The sequence below is a fragment of the Marmota flaviventris genome, chromosome 3 (genome assembly GCF_047511675.1).
Source record: "Marmota flaviventris isolate mMarFla1 chromosome 3, mMarFla1.hap1, whole genome shotgun sequence".
In the NCBI taxonomy this organism is placed as follows: Eukaryota; Metazoa; Chordata; class Mammalia; order Rodentia; family Sciuridae; genus Marmota; species Marmota flaviventris.
The window spans coordinates 46,749,911-46,769,899 of NC_092500.1; the positions used below are offsets into that span (position 1 = coordinate 46,749,911).

Genomic DNA, 19,989 nt, shown 5'->3' on the forward strand with positions numbered 1-19,989 from the left:
TCACAGACACTCAATATTTATTTATTTATTTGTTCAATTATTTAAAATCAAAAGACATATCAATAAAATGTCAGTAGGTTACTCCGCTGTTTTTAGAATATATGATATAGCATATCCTACTATAACATGACTTCAAATAATATTCCCTTGTATAGTCACTGAACAAAGACATTACTGGTACCCCAGAATACATGAATTCTGATAAACAATTTAAAATTGTTGCCACTAAGCATATGACTGCTAAGTTCAGTGGTCAGGTTATAGTCAGTGGGCATTTTTAGTAGGATGTTTTATAATTCTTCTTTCCATGTTGTACAGGTATTTAACAGGAAATATTTTATTCTGAAAATGGCTCTTCAAGCTGTAGACCAACAAAATACCTCCTTCTCTACTATAGACATACAGCTGCAAGAATCAGGAAAAGGTGAAAATACAAGAAAGAGAGAAGCATAAGATTATGACTTTTAGTTTCAAGGGTTGAGCAGTTAGTGAGAGAGGCATAGAGGCCTGTATTTAAGAGATATTATTTTAAGTCCACCTTGTAGTTATATGAGAAACTAATGTAACAGAAATGGAGTAGGACTAAATAATTTATATACCCATAACTGTATTCCCTGGATATTCTTGGTGTCAGAGTGAACAAATTGTTCCAAAGCGGCCTCATTCAAGGAAATCCAAAAGAATAGGCAAACCTTGTAGAAAATGTATTTGAATGGCCCTAAGTAGCTAGGCTAAGCCATAATCGAGGGCTCTTGCATCTGTGTGCTGCTCAGGATGATGGATGGTGTAAGTGCAGCCTGATTAATGTCTTGGGATGGACAGAGAGCTAATGCAGGAGAGTCAGCAGCTTGTAAATAAAGCTATTACCCACATCTTGGATGAATCTGACCTTTGCAGTGCCAGAGTGGATGACAATACAATGCACTGGAATCAAGAGCCAGCTCCAAGAAAAATCTGTACTTCATTTTGAAATAAAATTTTAATGATGAGCCAATAGCAAAACCTATAGGCATTTGTAGACTTTCTGCCCTTAATGTTGTGTATTTTACTACAATAGCATATTTCATATATATATAGAGAGAGAAAAAAAATACATCTGTTTTATTTGGGGTACCTAATTTTTGTTTCTTAGAATGTATATGGATGCATTGTTTTTATCAAATGCTTTGAATACATCAATCTTGATAAAACTCTAAGTTATAAAATATAATTGTTATTATATATTGTAAAGTCAGTTTTTTGAGATGAAAACATCATTTTTATCAATTTGGAATTTATTAATATAATTTTTACTTAAAAGTTAACACCATGTTTCTGAACTCAGGAAGTCTTCAATTTCTTTCTTTTTTATAATTCATTTTTGATTAACCTGTATTAAATATACATACTAATGGGTTCAGCGTGTTATTTCAACACATCATATATGAACTGATCAAATTCAGCCTCCTTTTATCCACCCTCCTCCCAGCACCATTCCCAACCTCTAGTTATCACTATCCTATATTCAGTTTGTCTTTTTAAACTTCCCCGTGTGACAGCAAACATGAGGTACCTGTCTCCTGTGTCTGGCTTATTTCATGTAACATGATGTCTTCCAGTTCCATCCATTTACTGCAAATGAAAGGATTTCATTATTCTTTATTACTGAATAATAGAAGTCCTATCAGTAAGCAGGAAGGCATAACAACACAGCTGATAATGACACAGTGGTAGGGGTCACCAGACCTGAGTTTGAGTGCCAGCTCCACTGTTTATTATCTGAATGACTGGTCAAATCAATGGCCTCATTGAGCTTCAGTTATCTCCTCCATAACAAAAGGAAGAATGTACCTCACAGAGCTCTTGCAAGAGTTCAATATGATAACACATATTTTGTATATTTTAGTACTTTTATTCCCCTAATTTCACTCTTTTCTTCATTGTATGCTTATACAAAAGGATAGATAGTTTCTCCTAGTTATAGTTTTTGGGGAAAAAACTAAAAAAAAAAAATAATGGTGAATTCATATACTTGAACATAATATCTTTGCCTATGAATTTCTGGGTTACTCCTTTTCATTCTGTGTCATTCCACTCTAAATATAGCTTAATTCACAGCAATTTTTAACCTTGTACAAATAAGTTACTCTCTTTTTTTCCTATTATAAAAGATATCCCTCAGACAAAAGAAATACACTTTAGGATTGTTAAAGTGGCTCTGTAAAGGATCAGGCAGAGTAAGAACATTACAAATCTCAATAAGTTGTTAGCCACTCTTACCTGCTGTTCTCAGACATGTTCAGAAGTTCCTCCAATCCATTTTGCTGCTTCTTGTCTCTTCCACTTGTTCACAAAAGTCCATGGCCTTTTTCTTCACGCAGATGCAGTTGGAACCTACTCATCTTGCCAGACTCAGTTCACTTGCTATTCTCCCCTAACAGTTTCTTGGCTGCTACCTATCCTCACCTCTGCTCCCTCCTTTATAGAAGAAATCATTTCTTCCATTCTATTCCATTCTACCTTAAGCATCCTGCCAGTATGTTCTCTTGGACATAAATTTACTTGCAGTCTGTCTTTCTTCATTAGATGCAAAGGCCAGGAATCTACAGCTACAAGCTGTATCTTATTCCACTGGGAACAATCTCCTATGGGTGTTACTCAAAACATAGTTTTACTGTTAGTCCAGGGTTAGCATCTCCCACTCCAGCCCTGACTTAATTCTCTAATTCTGGTGAGCTGTCTATAACTAAGTGTGTGTGTGTGTGTGTGTGTGTGTATGTGTGTGTTATGAGAAATGATAGAGACTTCTTGTAGAAATACAGCAGTTTAAAAGGGATACCTGTTTGCCTAGAACTTCCTGGCATGCAGGAAGTACTTAATTTTTTAGTCATCCTTGCATTTAAATAACAAACACATAAATAACAATAGGAAACTCAAAAAATAAATAGATCTGATTTCTTAATTTAAAGTATACTAAGGATGGAGGATTTACACAATGATTTTCATCCATTTCTAGACCAGTTGATGTGGAGGCTCATAATGGCTACATTTATTTTGAGGGCAGTCTCTGAAAAGTTTTCCTCCTTTATAAATTCTGAAACTTACCTCCTAAGAAACAGATATTATCCATCTTCTGGGGGGAAACAGTCATATGATATTAATTTTCTACTTACATTTTAAAACATAGACGATATTCTTTGGGGCTTAGCTCTGTAGGGCAATACTAATTTGTACAGTTCTCTCTTATTAATTGCCATACTTCTCTAAATTAGAAGTAGCTTTGTAAAATCTTGGTGCAGCATTTTAACGAAGCTTCTCTAAAACACCAAATCACCTCCAATGGCATTAGATCACAGGCAAAGGAAAGCAGTATTTAGGGACTCACAGAATATTTCTGAGAATTAAGGGGTTCACATTTTTGCTAATTGGCTAATTCATTTATTGTGGCTTGACTTCATATTAATGTGATCTATTCTATTGGAAGTATGATATTAGATTGACACATCTAAGAATATGACATTTTTTTGCCCCATTGTCTTTTTCTAGTAAATCAATAATGAATGTCCAGGCACCAAAATTATACCTCACTCAAGGTTATTTTTACCATGCCGAACTATTCTAGTATCATATCTAGTCAAACTGGAAATTGTGCTGTTAAAGATATTTTTCATGCATAGTTTAATAATTCAGCTACCTGTAGCCCTGGGCAAAGTACATACCTGGAAGTCTACTCTTTGGCAAAGTCATAGCCAATTATATTAATCAAAATTTAAATCCCCCAAAATAACTGTCATAATTATCTATGGGAAAGCAAAGTGTTCAGGACATTGCTACCTCATTGATTCATTACCACAGTGCATTTTCTTCTTGAAAATATTCCAGGGAAGAAGAAACTAAGGTAAATATATCCTTTAAAAGGGGACTTGTAGTTATTGCTCCCCAATTCTCAGCCTTGCAAAAACTCTGGCACCAGATGTTATGTGAGAAAAGAATTATTCCTCTAAACCCTAAGCACGGCTAAATACATTATCTCAAAGATCTATTTAATAAGATTTCAAATAGCTATGTTAACCACCAGTATTGAAATTTATCCCCCAGTTGCTTTCCATCCATTCATTTTTTAATTTTTTTTTAAAGAGAGAGAGAGAGAGAGAGAGAGAGAGAGAGAGAATTTTTTTTAATATTTATTTTTTAGTTTTCGGTGGACACGACATCTTTATTTTATGTTTATGTGGTGCTGAGGATCGAACCCAGGGCTGCATGCATGCCAGGCCAGCGCACTACCGCTTGAGCCACATCCCCAGCCCCCATCCATTCATTTTTGAACACATATGAGAAATTGTTCTAGGCAGTTGGGCTATATCAAAGAATAAAGTTGTCAAGAATCTCTGCCATTGTAGAGGTCAAATTCCATTGCTGAAGGAAAGGTTAGGAAAACAGACAATAAACAACAACAGGCTTAATAAAAAATTCTTTTTTTTTAAGAGAGAGGGAGACAGAGAGAGAGAAAAAGAGAGAGAGAGAGAGAATTTTTTTAATATTTATTTTTTAGTTTCTGAGGACACAACATCTTTGTTTGTATGTGATGCTGAGGATCAAACCCGGGCGCATACATGCCAGGCGAGCACGCTACCGCTTGAGCCACATCCCCAGCCGCCCCCCCCCCAAAAAAAATTCTTTTAATAAATTAGAAAGTGATATAATAACTGGGAACAGGGGAAAAGCGAACCTAGAATAAGGGAAGAGGTTGTGATTTAGTGTGGTTTGGAATGAAAGGGCAGTTTCACCAAAATGGAGACCACCACAACCATGGGGAGAAGAACAGGAGTAACGAAAGTGAGGCTGCATATGTCTCTATTTTCAGGTGAGAAGACCCTTCAAAGTTTTAAAAACAAATCTCATTATCCCTTTCTCCCACCTGTTGGGAGTACAATTTCTGGATTTGTCTCTGAGTGCTAGAGATAAAATAAATTATAAACGAGATAAACAATATTGCCTGAGCTCTCCGGTCCTATGAGACCCTGCCTAATTTAAGCTCTGGTGGGTAGTCTGTTTCCCATTAGTTCTCCCAATTCTCAGAGGATGCAGGAAGAAAGCACTAAATGAGGTATGCAACCCAATTCCTTGAGCATTATTAGTAACCAAGTAAATTAGTAATTTGACTAGAACAATCTCATTCAATTTATATTAATGCAAAATGCAGACATTCTTCAAGAGCCTTCAGCTGTGTTGTAAGACACACCAAGGCATACTGCAGATAAATGAACTATCTGAAGGAAAAACATATGACAATGCTAAATAAGTGCTGTGAAATAGAACGATCACTCTAATCTGGAGTTACGCCAGGGCTTTCTGGAAAAGTGAGAGCAAGGTTAGGCCTTGCTAAGCTCCAGTGTGGTGGTGGTGATGCAAATGTGGAGGCGATCTGGGAAGAGGCAGCAGCATGGTGAAGACACAGAAGAAGAATCAGTGGTCCAGGGATGGTTTCAGCAAAGGAGTCTGGTTGAGAGACTTCCTGGCTAGACTAATTAATACTAGACTAACAATGATCTCCACACCCAAAAGACTTTTGGGGGTTGAGGAGGTAAAAACACCTATGTTATGCCTAAGACACAGAACTGAATCTGAGGAACCCAGTTAAGGGAAATAGTTCTGTTAGCTTTCACCTCAAAAAGTAAAACGGAGACTAAAAATAAACACTTCCAGAACCTCAAAAGGTGCCTTCTTTTGCTTCGATTAAAACAATATATTCCACTAGCTAAAAGTATGGCCTCACTTCTTTCTGTCGTTATGGTTATAGACTTTGGACTTGAGTATACAGCAAGATAAATATATATATATATATATATGGATGGGACTGGAGATAAGGAACAGAGAACAGAGAAACGAACAGGGTAGCTAGCTATTCGGTAAGAAAAGGGCACCCCCAGCAAATACAGTTACTGCTCACACCAAGCCAACTGCCTGTGGGAACCCCTCCCTGAGCAGCCCAGAATGCTAGGCTTGCCTATATTCCTGTAATTGAGTCCTGGGAAGCTGGTAAATCTGCAAACACATATTCTCACTAATAAGCTCAGTCCACGTGTAAACCCAGATTTGGGAGAGGAATAGGGTAGGGCGGGTCGCACGCTTGACACTTCCTTTGGCTCCCTCCTCTGGTTCTCTGGCCATGCCCCCATCTAGTCCCTCTCTATCTCACCCCAACTCCAGGAGTGGACGGAATCTGGGTCCCTAATTATTGCCTCAAGAGGCCCCCCGCGGTGGGGACTGTCCCCTTCGCAGCCATCACTAAACCCGGAGGCGTGGAATTTCAATTTGAAACTCCCGTGGCGCGTGAGGGCCGGCGCTGGGCATGCTCAGTAGCCGCGGCGCGTCTGGGCTGCTGCTAGCTCTGCACTGGCTGCTGCGCTGCCTCCTCTGGGCTGGCGCGGGAGTCCACACGACTGTCACCGCCGCGGCTGCGGGGCTTCCAGCAGGCCAAACGTTCGGCGCCTCTGAGCGACTCGCCCCCGGCCCGCTCTGGTCCCCCTCAGCTGCCACCTCCTACTCTTCTTCCTCTCCCCATCTCTTTGGGAGGTGAAGCTGGTGCTTGTTTCTGCCGGCGCCACAGACCGCTCTGCAAACCTCAGACCAGGACCCTGAGAAGAAATCCTGGAGACCATAGGACCCTTGGCGGTGGCTCTTTATAATAGCACTTTGCCCGTAGTGGGGTCGTGGCGGAGTTTCTCCTCCACCTCTCAATGCAAACACTATGCGGAGAGCAGTTGGCTTCCCTGCGCTGTGCCTGCTTCTTAATCTTCACGCTGCAGGTAAGGGGTTTCCGGGTGTAGAGCTGGAGCTGTGGATGAAATGGAAACTGCACATGCTTAAGGACTCTAGGAAAAGCTTGCCTTGCAAAGACAGCCTTAGAAAGGCAAAGCAGGACAGTTTCTGACAGGCAAGGGGCGAGGAAATACACCTGTTGGCAGACTGAAGCTGAAAACTCAAGCCAAAATCGGCTCATAATGTCTCTTTACCTTATAGGAATAATAGTGAACATTTTAAAATATGAATACAGATTTGCTTCCCTTTCCTCTCTCCATCTAGACTCCCTGCTTCTGCTTCTAGGCTATGCGCTTGACTGCCAATTTTTCGGGAGGGAGACCAGGCATCCTACTGGATGTAACCTTTTCTACTGCAGAGGCTACATGCATAAGGTCTCTTGGTTTAGCAAGCGCTCACAGGGATGCACTGGCTGTAACCTGATGGACCACATCTCCGCCCCAAAGATCGAAATACATGGTTCACATTAATGATGCTGCTCCAGGCTCCTTTGGCCCCTGCACTTGTCACTCGAATTTTCTAAACCAATAAGAGGAAGGAAAGGTTTCAAATAGGAGCCTCTCTTCTCTTTCAGCACCATGGTCAGCGTCCGCTGGCAGGCAATAAAAACCCAACCACAGTTTCAAAGCTGACTACCCCAAGGGAAGGTACTGTCCCTGGGACAGGTTGATGAGGTCTAGCCAATAGTGACAGCGAGACTGCTCCCCAATATAAATAGATGAGACATCATAACCAATATCAAGTATGGAAGCAAGCTTTAGGAAGTATGGAAATTTTATATTCAATGTCACTGCATGCCTTGTTTTCTGAATATATACCACCTCTGTGTAGTGCAGAGACTAGTTGGACTGAATTCTTTATGATTTTTTACACATACACATGAGCCAAAATAAAATATGGCAGAGAGATTTTAGGAACCCTACTGCGACAGCAGTTGTCCATGCCATAGTCCTGTAGCAACCAAAGACTAGTCATTTTCCCTGAGTATGTTTCACATCCAATCACACATATTCAGTCTTTTCTCCAGCTAACATTTACTGAGTGTATACTGTGTTCCAAATATAATGGCTGTGAAACTATAATCTTTTTGATAGCTCTTAAAAATAGTGGATTTTTTTCTATGTATACAGTAATGGGAGCAAAATACAGTACTTTTTTATTCTAGCTATTTTAATGTATTGTGAATCTTTTGAACAAGTAATGTATAGGAGCATTAAAGCTATAATTAAGTATGCATGTTAATTGTTATAATTGCAATGTTATATTGTGAAGTTTTTTATCTTTTGAAAATCAGAAAAAACTATGACTTAATTATTAAATTATTTGCAAACAACTGTAATGAAGTCTATCATTATCATATATATTCTTTAATGTTGAAATATGGGATGAAAACAATTACTTAACAATAACACTAATACAAGAGTCTCAATTTTTATCAAGTTTAGTAATTAATTAGCTGATCAAAAATATCAGTGCAGTTATTTTTGAAACTAACATATAAACAAATTTTAAAAATTACATTTAATATACCTGAAGTAATTATAGCTTATAAGTTAAGAAACAAGATTACGCATGTAGAAAACATTTCCAATTTATTGTACATGAATATTTGGAGTGAGAAAATAGAGAACTTTTGTTCATCAAAAGAGAAACCTAGAAATCTGTAGCCCTAGATTATACTTGGAGCCCTGCCAAAGGGTGTTTTACCAAAGCCAAGTCAACCAATCTCTATTTTGATTTCTTAATTTGGAAAAAGAAAGATTAAAAGAATAAGATTATTTGACCAATTTGAATTTAATAAGGCAATGTAATTAAGGGCTGTTTTTTTAAAGATATCAGTTTCAATATGCTGTATAGAAATTAATTGTATTCATATTTATTATTGTGCTTTAGGTAGGTGTTTTAGCACAGCAGATTGCAAGTTTAATATTGCAGTTACTTGCCAGTTTCATTTTGGATGCATTTTAATTTTAAACAGTAATTTGTGGGTCACAAGCTGTCATCAGATTAAAATTCATCACAGTTATCTAATATTATTGTCAGGACGTTTCATCAGAACTCAAAAAAAAAAAAAAAAAAAAACCCACAGATTTGTTGATCTAACCCCCCGTAGATTTAGGTAATAAGAAAATTAGTGGGTAAGACTACAAAGATTAAAGAGTCACTGACTTTCTACTTGTTGAATGTCTATTTCCTTGACAGAGGCTGTTATCTCAGGATGGGGTGAACTTCATAAAGAATGGAAATGAATTCCATACATTCAGGCCTTTTGACTAAAAATCTAATTGATTCATTCTGGTTATGCCCAGGTTACTAGCAATTATTTTACTCTGGCAGAACTGATGACATTTTAGAATGCTTTAGGAATGGGGGGGGGGGGCGGGAAATGGCTGGCAGGATGTAAGTGTTCTTTTTAAGCTCTATTAGGGACTATTTCCTCTGATAGAGCCATGCCCCAAATGATAAGGCAACAAATTCTTTTTAACTTGAGTTCTAATTATTTAGTTACAGTAGGTGTGACACTGTGAAGGAGGAAGTAAAAGAATTCTGATCTTGATGCTGACTCAGTAGGAAGAAGTACTGTGATCTGGTTGCAATATCTATGGGAATATAAAGGACTGGGTTACAATGTTGTGTAATTGACATTGCTGTGAAGATAACCTTAAAGAATTGCTGAGAGTGGAGCTCCCTAGAGAATCTGGCCTCTGTATTTTCATGGATCTCCTTAACAAGCAAGTTATGGTTAATGTCCATTTACTTGTTTTACAGGTAAGAAAGCTAAGATCCAGAATAGTAAAGTACCAGTTGACTGCATAGTCAGAAAGAAAACCCAGTGTATACTGTATAAAATAATGCACTAATTCTAATAGGTGATGCCACCATTGAGTTGATAGGGGTCACATCCTTTTTACTTGACTTTCCTTATCCTTTACTGCTTCTGAGAACCACTGTGATATATAAACTCCAGTTAAAAAGACCACATCAGGAATATGCAAGAAGGCAACTAAGTTACCTCAATAACAGGGATGGTAGAGAAATAATTTCAATGAAAATCCACAGATAGCTTATGTTCTTCAGTGTTTCTTCTCTTATTTATTTATTTATTTATTTATTTTTTTTTTTGAGGAGAGAATATGACTGATAGGGTAGTGTTTTAGTTGCAAAGGAGTGAATTTCTTGGGATATCTTAAAATTTCTCTTGTGAAAACTTACTTTTTCTTAATGAATGTTTTGGTAAGAAAAATCAAGAAATTGATTTTAACCATTACTTTTTCCTTAAGCATGGGAAAGATTATTTCACATTTCCCAATTCCGTTACTGTCGTCTTATCTGAATGGAACAAAGTCGACCTGAGTGTGTCTCTTGGAGCTGTCTCTTCATCTAAGAGAAATGTTCAGTGACTTTCTGTAGCCTCGGGAAGGAGAGATTCTATGGTGGGGCTAAGAGAATCCAGGAACTGAAGCACCACACTCAAAAGAAAGATTGGAATGTAGCTAGTTGGATTCAGTTCAACTAGTCTCTGCAAAACACTCCTAGTCTACTTAGCCAATTCCAGAATGGACTTTAAAATAGAGTTCATCTTAAGATGTCTCTTAGAACTCCATAATCAGTTTTTCTGTACAAAAGTCACTTCCAACAGTACTTACAATGGCCAAAGATATGCTAGATTCTATATGGCCATTGCCTTTTGGATAGTCATCTCACATGACTTTCCTGGTTTATTTCTCTCCAACCATATTGGCCTTTTGTTTTCTATTCCTAGAAGGTACTAGGCACTCACCCATCTCATATGTTTTACTTTCTTTCTTTCTTTTTTTGACTGAAACACAATCTTTAGTTATCTTCATGGCTTTTCCTTAACAATTTTAGGTCTTTATTCAAATGTTCTCTTTTTAGTGGGGCCCTCAGTTGTTCTTCTATTTCATATTCCATCTCCCCTGCCACACACATGCACAAAAGGAACTGTGGTTCTCCTTCCCTGCTTAACTTTTTCCCAGAGGTCTTTCGCCACTTACCTTACAATATGTTTTACTTATCTGTTTTTATTATTGTGTTTTTCTCTTTCTGCATGAAAATATAAGTTTGAGGGCACAAATTTTTGTCTATTTTACTTTTTGCTGTATCTATTAGAGATCTTGCTTTGCCTAGTACTTGGGGCAGTGCCCGGCATAAACCTATTGAAGACTAAATGAATATGTTGAAAAAAATAGACAATACAGTGCTATTTCTGGTCTCTCCATTTTGCATTTAATTTCTTCTTGGCAACCATGCAAAATGCTCTTAGTCAACTCAGCCACTTCCAGAATGGACTTGAATAGAATTCATTTGTCCAAAACTCATGGTACTCCATAGGAGTCTCACTTGCCCAGAGGACATAACATCTCTGGTAGATTGCTACCATTGTTAACTGAAGGACAACAAGGACAGACTTTCATGAGATCAAAACTACTGATCAACTCAATGACAGAGCACTTCAAACTGATCATCAGATGTCATAGGATCTGTCATAGTAGCTACGTGCTGTGAAAGGATTCATACAGCTAATTTGCAAACGGAAAGTTAAAGTCACTGGGACAAACCTGTCTGCTTCTTTGGCACTTGAGAAGCATAGGAAAATGTATATTAGAGATCACATCTTTCTAGTATCTTTGAGTCTATTTGTTATATTGGATATCACCCCCTGCCTAGCACCTGGTAAGAATTATGGGGTACATTATCCATATTTCTCCTCTCCTCTTTGTTTCTTTTCTACCTCTCTATCAAGTCCAGTCCTTATTCTATCATCCTGATGTTGAAAACGAGTATTTCAACAGTAATGAATATTTACAGCATTTATCTAATTTGATCTCTTTACAAATTTTGAAAATTCACTTGATTCCTTTGGATAGCTACTACTTACTTCTTTGCTTCCCTATTATCGCTTCATCTATTTCTCGGTTTGTAATTTTAGGCGTTTCTCTGAATATTATTTAAAGGTTGGCATTTTCTAGAGATTACTTTTGTTGTTGTTTCCTATATATATAATCTCCCTGGATAATTATAATCAGATCTACATATCAAAGATTCCAAAACCCATACTTCCTTCTAAGATCTCTCTCCTGAACTTCAGTCACATATTTAGTTATCTAGGAATCACTGGATATTCCAAAAGAATCTTATATCCAACTGTTCATACTCAGAACATTTACACCACAGATGCTCTTAATTTTATCTTCCCTGTTGTTGTGAATAACACCAGAATACCCTCATAATCACCGAAGCCTGAAACTAATAACTCACCCTAAACCCTTCCACTGTTACTTTCATCCAAAAGGTCACCAAGGTCTTATTTCTCATCAAGCCTTCTCCACTCTCTACATCCATGTCGCTGCCTTAGGACAGGTACTTATTTCTCCTATAGTATCTTATAATAACCTCCTGTCAAACCCATCTTTCATAATAATTCCTGAGGTAAAACTCTAAAAATATAGCCAATCATATTCTCTCTTCATAAATTTTTTAATACAGCTATACCCTTTTTCTTTTCCTTAAAACAAATTCCAAACACATTAGTGTGACAAAGTCTTTCCTAATCAGGCCTTTCTAATTCCATTCTTATTCCTCTCCTCATGTCCTCCATTACACACTACCATTGTTTAATACCAATTTAAAAAAAATTTTTTAGTTACAGATGGATACAATACCTGTATTTCACTTATTTATTTGTACATGGTACTGAGGATTGAACCTAGTGTCTCACACGTGCTAGGCAAGCACTTTATCATGAGCTACAATCCCCGCCCTAATACTAAATAATTTTTATTTGCTATGTCTCGTATCCTTTTTAGTACTGTTTCATTTATCTTAAATACCACACTCTGCTTCTTTTGCTATATAACTCTTAGACCAGCTTCAAATCTTAATCAGACCTTCCCTACTTTGAGAATCCTTCTAAGCTACCCATCTCATTTAAGAAACTTTCCAATAGTTTTCTTTTAAGCCAGATATAATCTACTATCAATGTACTTAACCTGTACATTTATGGTTTTGTTTTTTTTGAGAACAATAACAGAATTGTAACTTTATGTCTGTACTCCTATTCATTAGTACTGTCCTTGTTAGCTAGTTTGCCATCAATAACTGTTCATGAATAAATAAATACATTCATGATATATTTGGAAAAATAAACTATGAATAAATTAAATTATGGATTACATCTCATCTCCGTGAGTATAAAGAGAAACATTGACTTTACTACTGTACCCTCAATCCAATTTACATTTATTCATTACAAAGCAATGGAAATGGGACAGGAAAGCTTTCATTTGAACATACATTATAAGATTGTGTTCCATAAGCATGGTGCTATTTGTGGTGTAATTGTGTGTTGAACTCATCCTAGATGAATAGATGTTCTTCTATGACTTTCTAGAACCATTTTACAATGGGAATTTGGTTAATTGTTTGTTTGTTTGTTTTAAAGAGATCAAGGCATTAATAAGCAACATAGCATAAAAGTTGCACATTAAGCAATAAACTAGGACTAATCCTGATTACTGATTGATTATCATCTATCTTGATGTGTATGAGCCATTTCATCTTCAAAATCAGGAAGGAGTGAGCCACTGGCTTCAATAAATCAAGACCCAAAATAATCCAACTGTCTTTTGCTCCCTCAAACAAAACTCAAATGATCACAAAAAGTGTCTGAGTATTTGGATGATTGTACACTTTCTCTTTCTCTCATTTTATCTGTAAACTGTATTTCTAGAACCATAAAGTTTCTGGATCCCCCATATTTTTCTTGTGGGGAATATAATTATACCTGAAGAGTAGAGATTGCTTTATGAATTATAAGATGCCATTTCTTCCGAGAAAATGAGATCACAGATCAAAAACTCATCCATTGTCATCATATTAACTATAACATTGCTGTTATATTTCATGGTAAGTTTATTATTAAATCTTTAAAAAGCTGATTTTTGAAGTCAAATTCAAAAGACAGAGAAAGCCAGTTTTCCCTTTAGAAGGAGATTTTGAAAGATCTTCAAAGCACTCAGAAACACTGATACACTTAGAGTGCCATTTATGTTTCCCAACATAAAGGATTTTAATAGTTGTAAAAAAGAAAGATTTAGTGGTAAATTATTATTTTAAGATCAAATTTCCTAATGCTTATATACTATATAATGTGACTATAAGTGTCTATAATTGCAATGATTTTTGCAAAAAAAAAAGACAATTAGCAGATTTATATTGTAAACATTTTTACTCATAATAACTAACTAGATTTTTCTTCATAACAAATCTCATTTGATTTCAATGTATTAAGATGATGATATCCATTTAAAATGCAGCTGCATGAACCAACAACAAAGCAAAACTAATTGTTTGCATTAAGCAACAGCTTAGATCAATATGTTTAGTTGCACTGAAGCAAATACCAAGTTCAGTGGGAACATGATTTTTCTCTCCTAGTTCAGATTTAAAGCATTTTCTGATTTAAATTAGAAGAATGGCCTAAGCAGCCCAAAACTACTGGTTCTTTGGGACAGAGTATTTAATGAGCACAGAGTAAAAGCCACTCATAATGATTCACTGACCTAAACAACAAGACTTTATGGCTATTTCACCATAGTAATGATCCAATTCTTGATGAAGACTATAGAGAAAATTAATTAATATGCTTACGTGCAGAATCAGCTCTCACCACCAGGTAGGTGACTTTTACCTACTTGGGAAAGATGCTCAGTATGGAGAATGCCAAATCTAATATTGTGTTGAGTCAGATTGAAAGATCACTGATCCAATAATATAAAGGCATGGTTTTCAATTTTTAGCAACTTATTTTGCCTTCTTGATTCAAAATAAGTCCTTCCTTCCTTTTTATCCAGTTGTCCCTGGAAGAAAATGAAATAGTTTAAACAGAGAAGTAAAAAGAGCATTGAATTAAGTGGCAAATACCATTTTTTTAGATAACCTTCAGCTGAATACTTTAGTAGTTAAGAGGTAAATGGGATAATGAATGTAAACTTTCCCTGTCCTAATAAATACCACATAAATGTTAGATAATGTGGAGGAGATGTTGGAGGATAAATGGTTAACTGGTATCTTGGAGTACTTTCTCATTCTTTTTGTGTTTGAGCTGCACATATGATAGATACTGGATTCCAGCTGTTCTTAATTGGGCCTTATCTGCATAGTTTTCATCTGCTGTAGGCCTGCGCCTGGCTGCATGTGCAGGTTTGTGGTGGCTTGTGAAGCTCTAAAACATCTACCTATCCCCCAGATATTTCTCTCAATGCCTTACCTAAAGTTCCATCTAACCATGGGCCCAACATTTTGTTTTCAGCAAGCCCCTATTTAAATGAATTCTGATTACACATTTCTCTTGGGGTTTCCTGATGATGAACTGCAATATGTAGCATGTACATATTTGTGGTATATTAATACCACAAATCAGAAATATCTAGTTCCTACTGAATTTCCTTATTTATTATGTAAGCCCATATTTGTGCTAGACACCATCTCCCTAACTGGTCCCTCTAGGGGGATCCACAAAGGGTGAGAAGTTCAGGCAGGTGGCCAGGGCTTTTGCTAATAGCTGTACGGGCCTCCCCTCTGTTGTCTGATGCTCTGGCAATCTTTTTTCTCTACTGACCAACAGACACTCTCCTGTTTATCATTCATAGCCCATGGAATTTCTAGACCACTGGGCTCCAGGTCTAAGTGGAAGGCTGCCAATGTTTCTACAGACACTGGAATGTCTGTTTGATTGTAAAGGAATAGTAGGAAAGATTAGAGATGGGAAGAACACATATATGGGATGGCCAAAGACAGACTCAAATGCTTACCTAGCACCTAGGCTACTTAGCCACACCTGATCTTCCAGATCTCTTCTCTCTGCTGATTTTATCTCATGTGTCTGGATTATCTACAGATCCAGTCTGGCTCACTTGGAGACCTGAAGTCCACCAGAAAACTCAGAATTCAATTGTGGAAACATTACTGTAGTCTTTTACTTCTCTATACAAGTCCAAGGACACAGGCAACGATTTCAGTGCCTCTGTACATTCCATGATAGTTAAAAAGCACACTACCGTGCTACTCATGGTTGGTCATGAGCCTGGTCTCCTTAGGCATGGCTCTTGAAATCCTTGGGTACCTCTTTATTTTCAAAGCATCAGGGTTTCTCATCAGATGTCCTCTAGTTACTTTTGAGAGTTGTCTTTCCTCTGATTGGAAATGCCTAAGATTAAGAGTGCTTTAATTATAAATTTTTATAATGCTGTTCACAACTTCTAAATTTGAGCATATATTGAATATATATATATATATATATATATATATATATATATATATATATATAAATGTAAGAACAGGATCTCCCCTCAAGGTAAACATTAGATTTCATAGGAAAGAGACAAATACATTTCTTTATAAGAAAGGAAGGGGAAAACAAAGGAATATTTCCTAAATCCCTATGATATCCCAGATTTTCTTATAAGGAATCATCTCACCCTTTAGGATAGAAAGTATGTTTTGAAATGACATGATCATGCTTCCAAAACTGCAAAAATAGACCTTAACACATGTAGCACAATAAAAAAACACTTAGGCTCTAAAATCTGACTACCTGGGTTTGAATTCTATCATCTGCCATTTTCTATTTAAATTCTTTGTGCCTCCTTTTTTTTTTTTCTCTGTAAAATAGTTTTAACACTATAGTAACTACCTCACCAGGTGGTATGAGGATTTAAAAAAGCTAATGCGTAAGGTCCCACAGCATGAATCCTGGAACACTGAATATATTCAATAACTGGTAGTTATAAGACTTCTCTTGCTAATGCATGTGAAAACTTCCATTGGTCCCATATTTCAGCTCTCAAATGTGAAAAAGAAAATAATGAGAAATAAAAGGAAAGAAAAAAATGAGAAGGTGCAAAGAACCACATACACAAAAGTACACTTGAATATTGGGCTATTTTAAAAATCATTCTAAAGCCTTCTTTTGTGAAGATTCCTCCCATGAAAATCAAATTGGTTTGCTTCCATGTAAAAAAATATTAATAGAAGTTTTGTCTTATAAATTTTAAAATGCTCATAATTAACAAGCTTGTGTTGAAGGGACTAAATGCTCCTTTCAAAACTTAAGTGTACAAACTGCTTGATCTCATTTATATGTGTAATCAAAAAAAAAAAAAAAAAGATCTCACAGAAGCAGATAGTAGACTGGTGGTTACTAGAGGCTGGGGGAATCACAGGGAAGGGGAAGGGAGGAGATGCTGGTGAAAGGATATATAATTACAGTATATAGAAGGGTTTTTTTTAAAGTCCAGAATGGACAAGTATACAGAGACATAAAGTATATAAATTATTGCCTGGGGCTTGGTTGTAGGGAGTGGGGGAGAGGAAATGGAGACTGACTGCTAGTGGTTATGAAATTTCTTTTTTGAGAGATGAAAATGAAAATGCTCTAAAATTGATTATAGGAGTGGTTGCACAACTCTTGCACAAATTTTAAAAAAGTGCTATATGTATATATACACACAATGGAATATAACTCAGTCATAAAGAAGAATGAAATTATGGCATTTGCTCGTAAATGAATGGAACTGGAGAATATCATGCTAAGTGAAATAAGCCAGTCCCAAAAAAGGCCAAATGTTCTCTCTGATATGTTCATGCTAACCCACAAAAAGGGAGGGTAGGGAAGTGTAGAATAGAAGTTCATTTGCATTAGACAAGGGGGAATGAAGGAAACAGAGAAAAAATAGACTCCTAATTGGAATTGGTTGCACTCCATGTATGTATAATATGTCAAAATTCACCCTACTGTCGTGTATATCTAAAAACAAAACAAAAAAGAAAACCATTGGATAAAAAACACCTGAAGTATGGCAAAGAAAACCATCCTTTCTCCACCAGAAGCACTGCAATGGGGATGGCACTTCTGGCAAAGTATCTGTCAGTCCCAGTGCTATGACAGGATATGAGGACAAGCAGCAGCATCACTCCTGCCACCCATTCCACAGACCATCTGAAGTTTCAACATCCAACAGAACGGGGTACACCCCACTTCTGATGCTGAGCTTCACTCTTAGAGAAATGCGTATTTCTAAAAATGGAAATCCTACCACAGATTTGCATGGAGGGAGCCTGATTGAAAGAGACTTTGCTTACCTTCCCACTTTGCTTTGTCCCTTTGATTGGGGGCTTTGAGGGGTTCTTATGCCCTGACAGGAAGAGACAGTTCAGATTGAGTGAGAGGTATTCCTTTATTTCATAAAGTGACACTTTACTTAAGGAGAAGAACCAACATTATAGGTTCATCATTAAGCAGATTCATTCTAGAGAAAAATGTATGAGAAAGCTGAGGATCTGGAAAGTGATCCTCCATGCCTACGTATGCCTTGATAACTGTGTGCTATCCTGGTCGGCATATTACAGTCTAAAGATATTGTCCATGTATCTTGGGTATATATATGACAGGGAAGGATTTGCACTTCATGAAGTCAGAGAGTTCCCGTACATGAAACCTGGGAATCTGACATTCCTGAGTCTGCTGTGAATCGCTAGTGGGTATATAGCCAATGCTCAGGTCTACCCTGTGCCTGAAACAAAGGTACTCTGGTCCCCCATCCCTCACCCTACAGCATCAGCTCTCAATGCTGGCAATATTCCTTCCTGCTCATAATGTCTTAAAGTTTTCCCTCCATAGCTGTGTTCTCAGATTCTGCCTCTGAATCCAACTCTTTCCTCTTCATTCCCTATTAAGCATATAACTTCTGCTTCCCATTGTGGGAGAGATCTCTTCTCAACTACACTGATCAACTCCACATAAAAATAGCTATTAATTATTTGCCCATTCCCCATTAAACTTCCAGTTTTCAAAAGAATCATTAGATAGCAGTGCCTTAGTCTAGTGTCATTAATTTTAAATAGTGGATGAAGAAACCAGGGCAGGGTAGAAAAGAAGTGTTGGCCTGAAAAGTCTACCAAGTGCCCCTCCAATCTCACAAAAAAAAGACAGCAGGAGTGGGACCTCAAGAGGTCACTGTGAACTCCCTTCCTCACTCCGTCCTAATGTATAGGCATTGATTCTCTGTAGAATCATTGTTAAGACAATATTTTAATTTTTTATATATTCTAGTGTCTAGTTTGTTGTGTTTAATGTAATTCTTATTTTGCTATGAGAATTACTCTTAAAACAGATACTTGGTCATGAAATTGGAGCCAACTTTCCAAGAAATCTGGAGAACAATGGAGAGAGTTTTCAATCCCTATAACTATTTACAACTAATTATATTTTATCTATTTACATAATGAATAGTATATAAAAATTAGACTTTCCAAGTATACTACTTCATTACTCAGGACAATTTCTATGATTCCCATTAAGTTTCAATATTTCAGCTTTCTGGCCATATGAGCTTTCTATACTTCTGCATTTCTCCAGAGGGCATATCTTTATTCTTGATGAAGGCCCTCTTTTAGCAGCTATATAGAATTTAGCACACAGGTGTCTTCATTCCTGTCCTCCAAGCACCCTTGGATTTAGTTCTTCCAAAATAGAGGGGTGTGGGTGGGCTTCTGACTACTTCTCTCTGTGCTGACATACATCCCACTTCTGCCATCAGACTCTGAGGCCATTCCTTCTTTATGACTTATGTCTAGTCACATTGTCCCAAAGGGTGCTGCTCTAATTGCATTATGTCCCACTCTGTAATAGATATTTATCAAATGAAAAATAACTTTGTTAAAACTGGGCAAAAATCAGGGAACATAAAACCCTTCCACTGCCATTTTAGCACATAACACACAATGGATTGTCCCTGAAGTGCCTGTCAATTCCATGATTCCCAAATAGAATTTGTACAGATCAACTTTCATTGGATGAGATAACAGGAAGTAAGGGCCATCCAGAGTGTTTGCCCTGGGCTGGGAGAGGGAGTAGAAACTGCTTCTTCCAATGGAATTTTTGAGGAAATATGAAGGAGTGTTTATTGTATCAAAGAACATGCAAACAAAACAAAACAAAAAAACTTTACAAGGTACCTTAATTAAAACAATTTCTTATTCTTATAGGTTTCAGATCCTCTCCAAAAAAAAAAAAAAAAATACAGGATAATAGAAATGGCTCTATGAACATAGACTAATTATTTTGCTGCTGACTTCTTTATTTTTTACTGTAGATATATTGGACAT

The 19,989-nt window shown here is 36.9% G+C and overlaps 1 protein-coding gene across 2 annotated transcripts in view; it reads left to right on the top strand.

Annotated features, from left to right (window-relative positions):
- The first annotated feature begins 6,730 nt into the window (after positions 1-6,730).
- Ptprr (protein tyrosine phosphatase receptor type R) overlaps positions 6,731-19,989 on the top strand; it is a 262,896-nt gene continuing 249,637 nt past the window's right edge. For both annotated transcript variants that reach the window (XM_027928323.2, XM_071609161.1), the window contains exon 1: positions 6,731-6,788. In XM_027928323.2, the coding sequence (XP_027784124.2) occupies positions 6,731-6,788 (58 nt within the window). The remainder of the gene's footprint in view (positions 6,789-19,989) is intronic.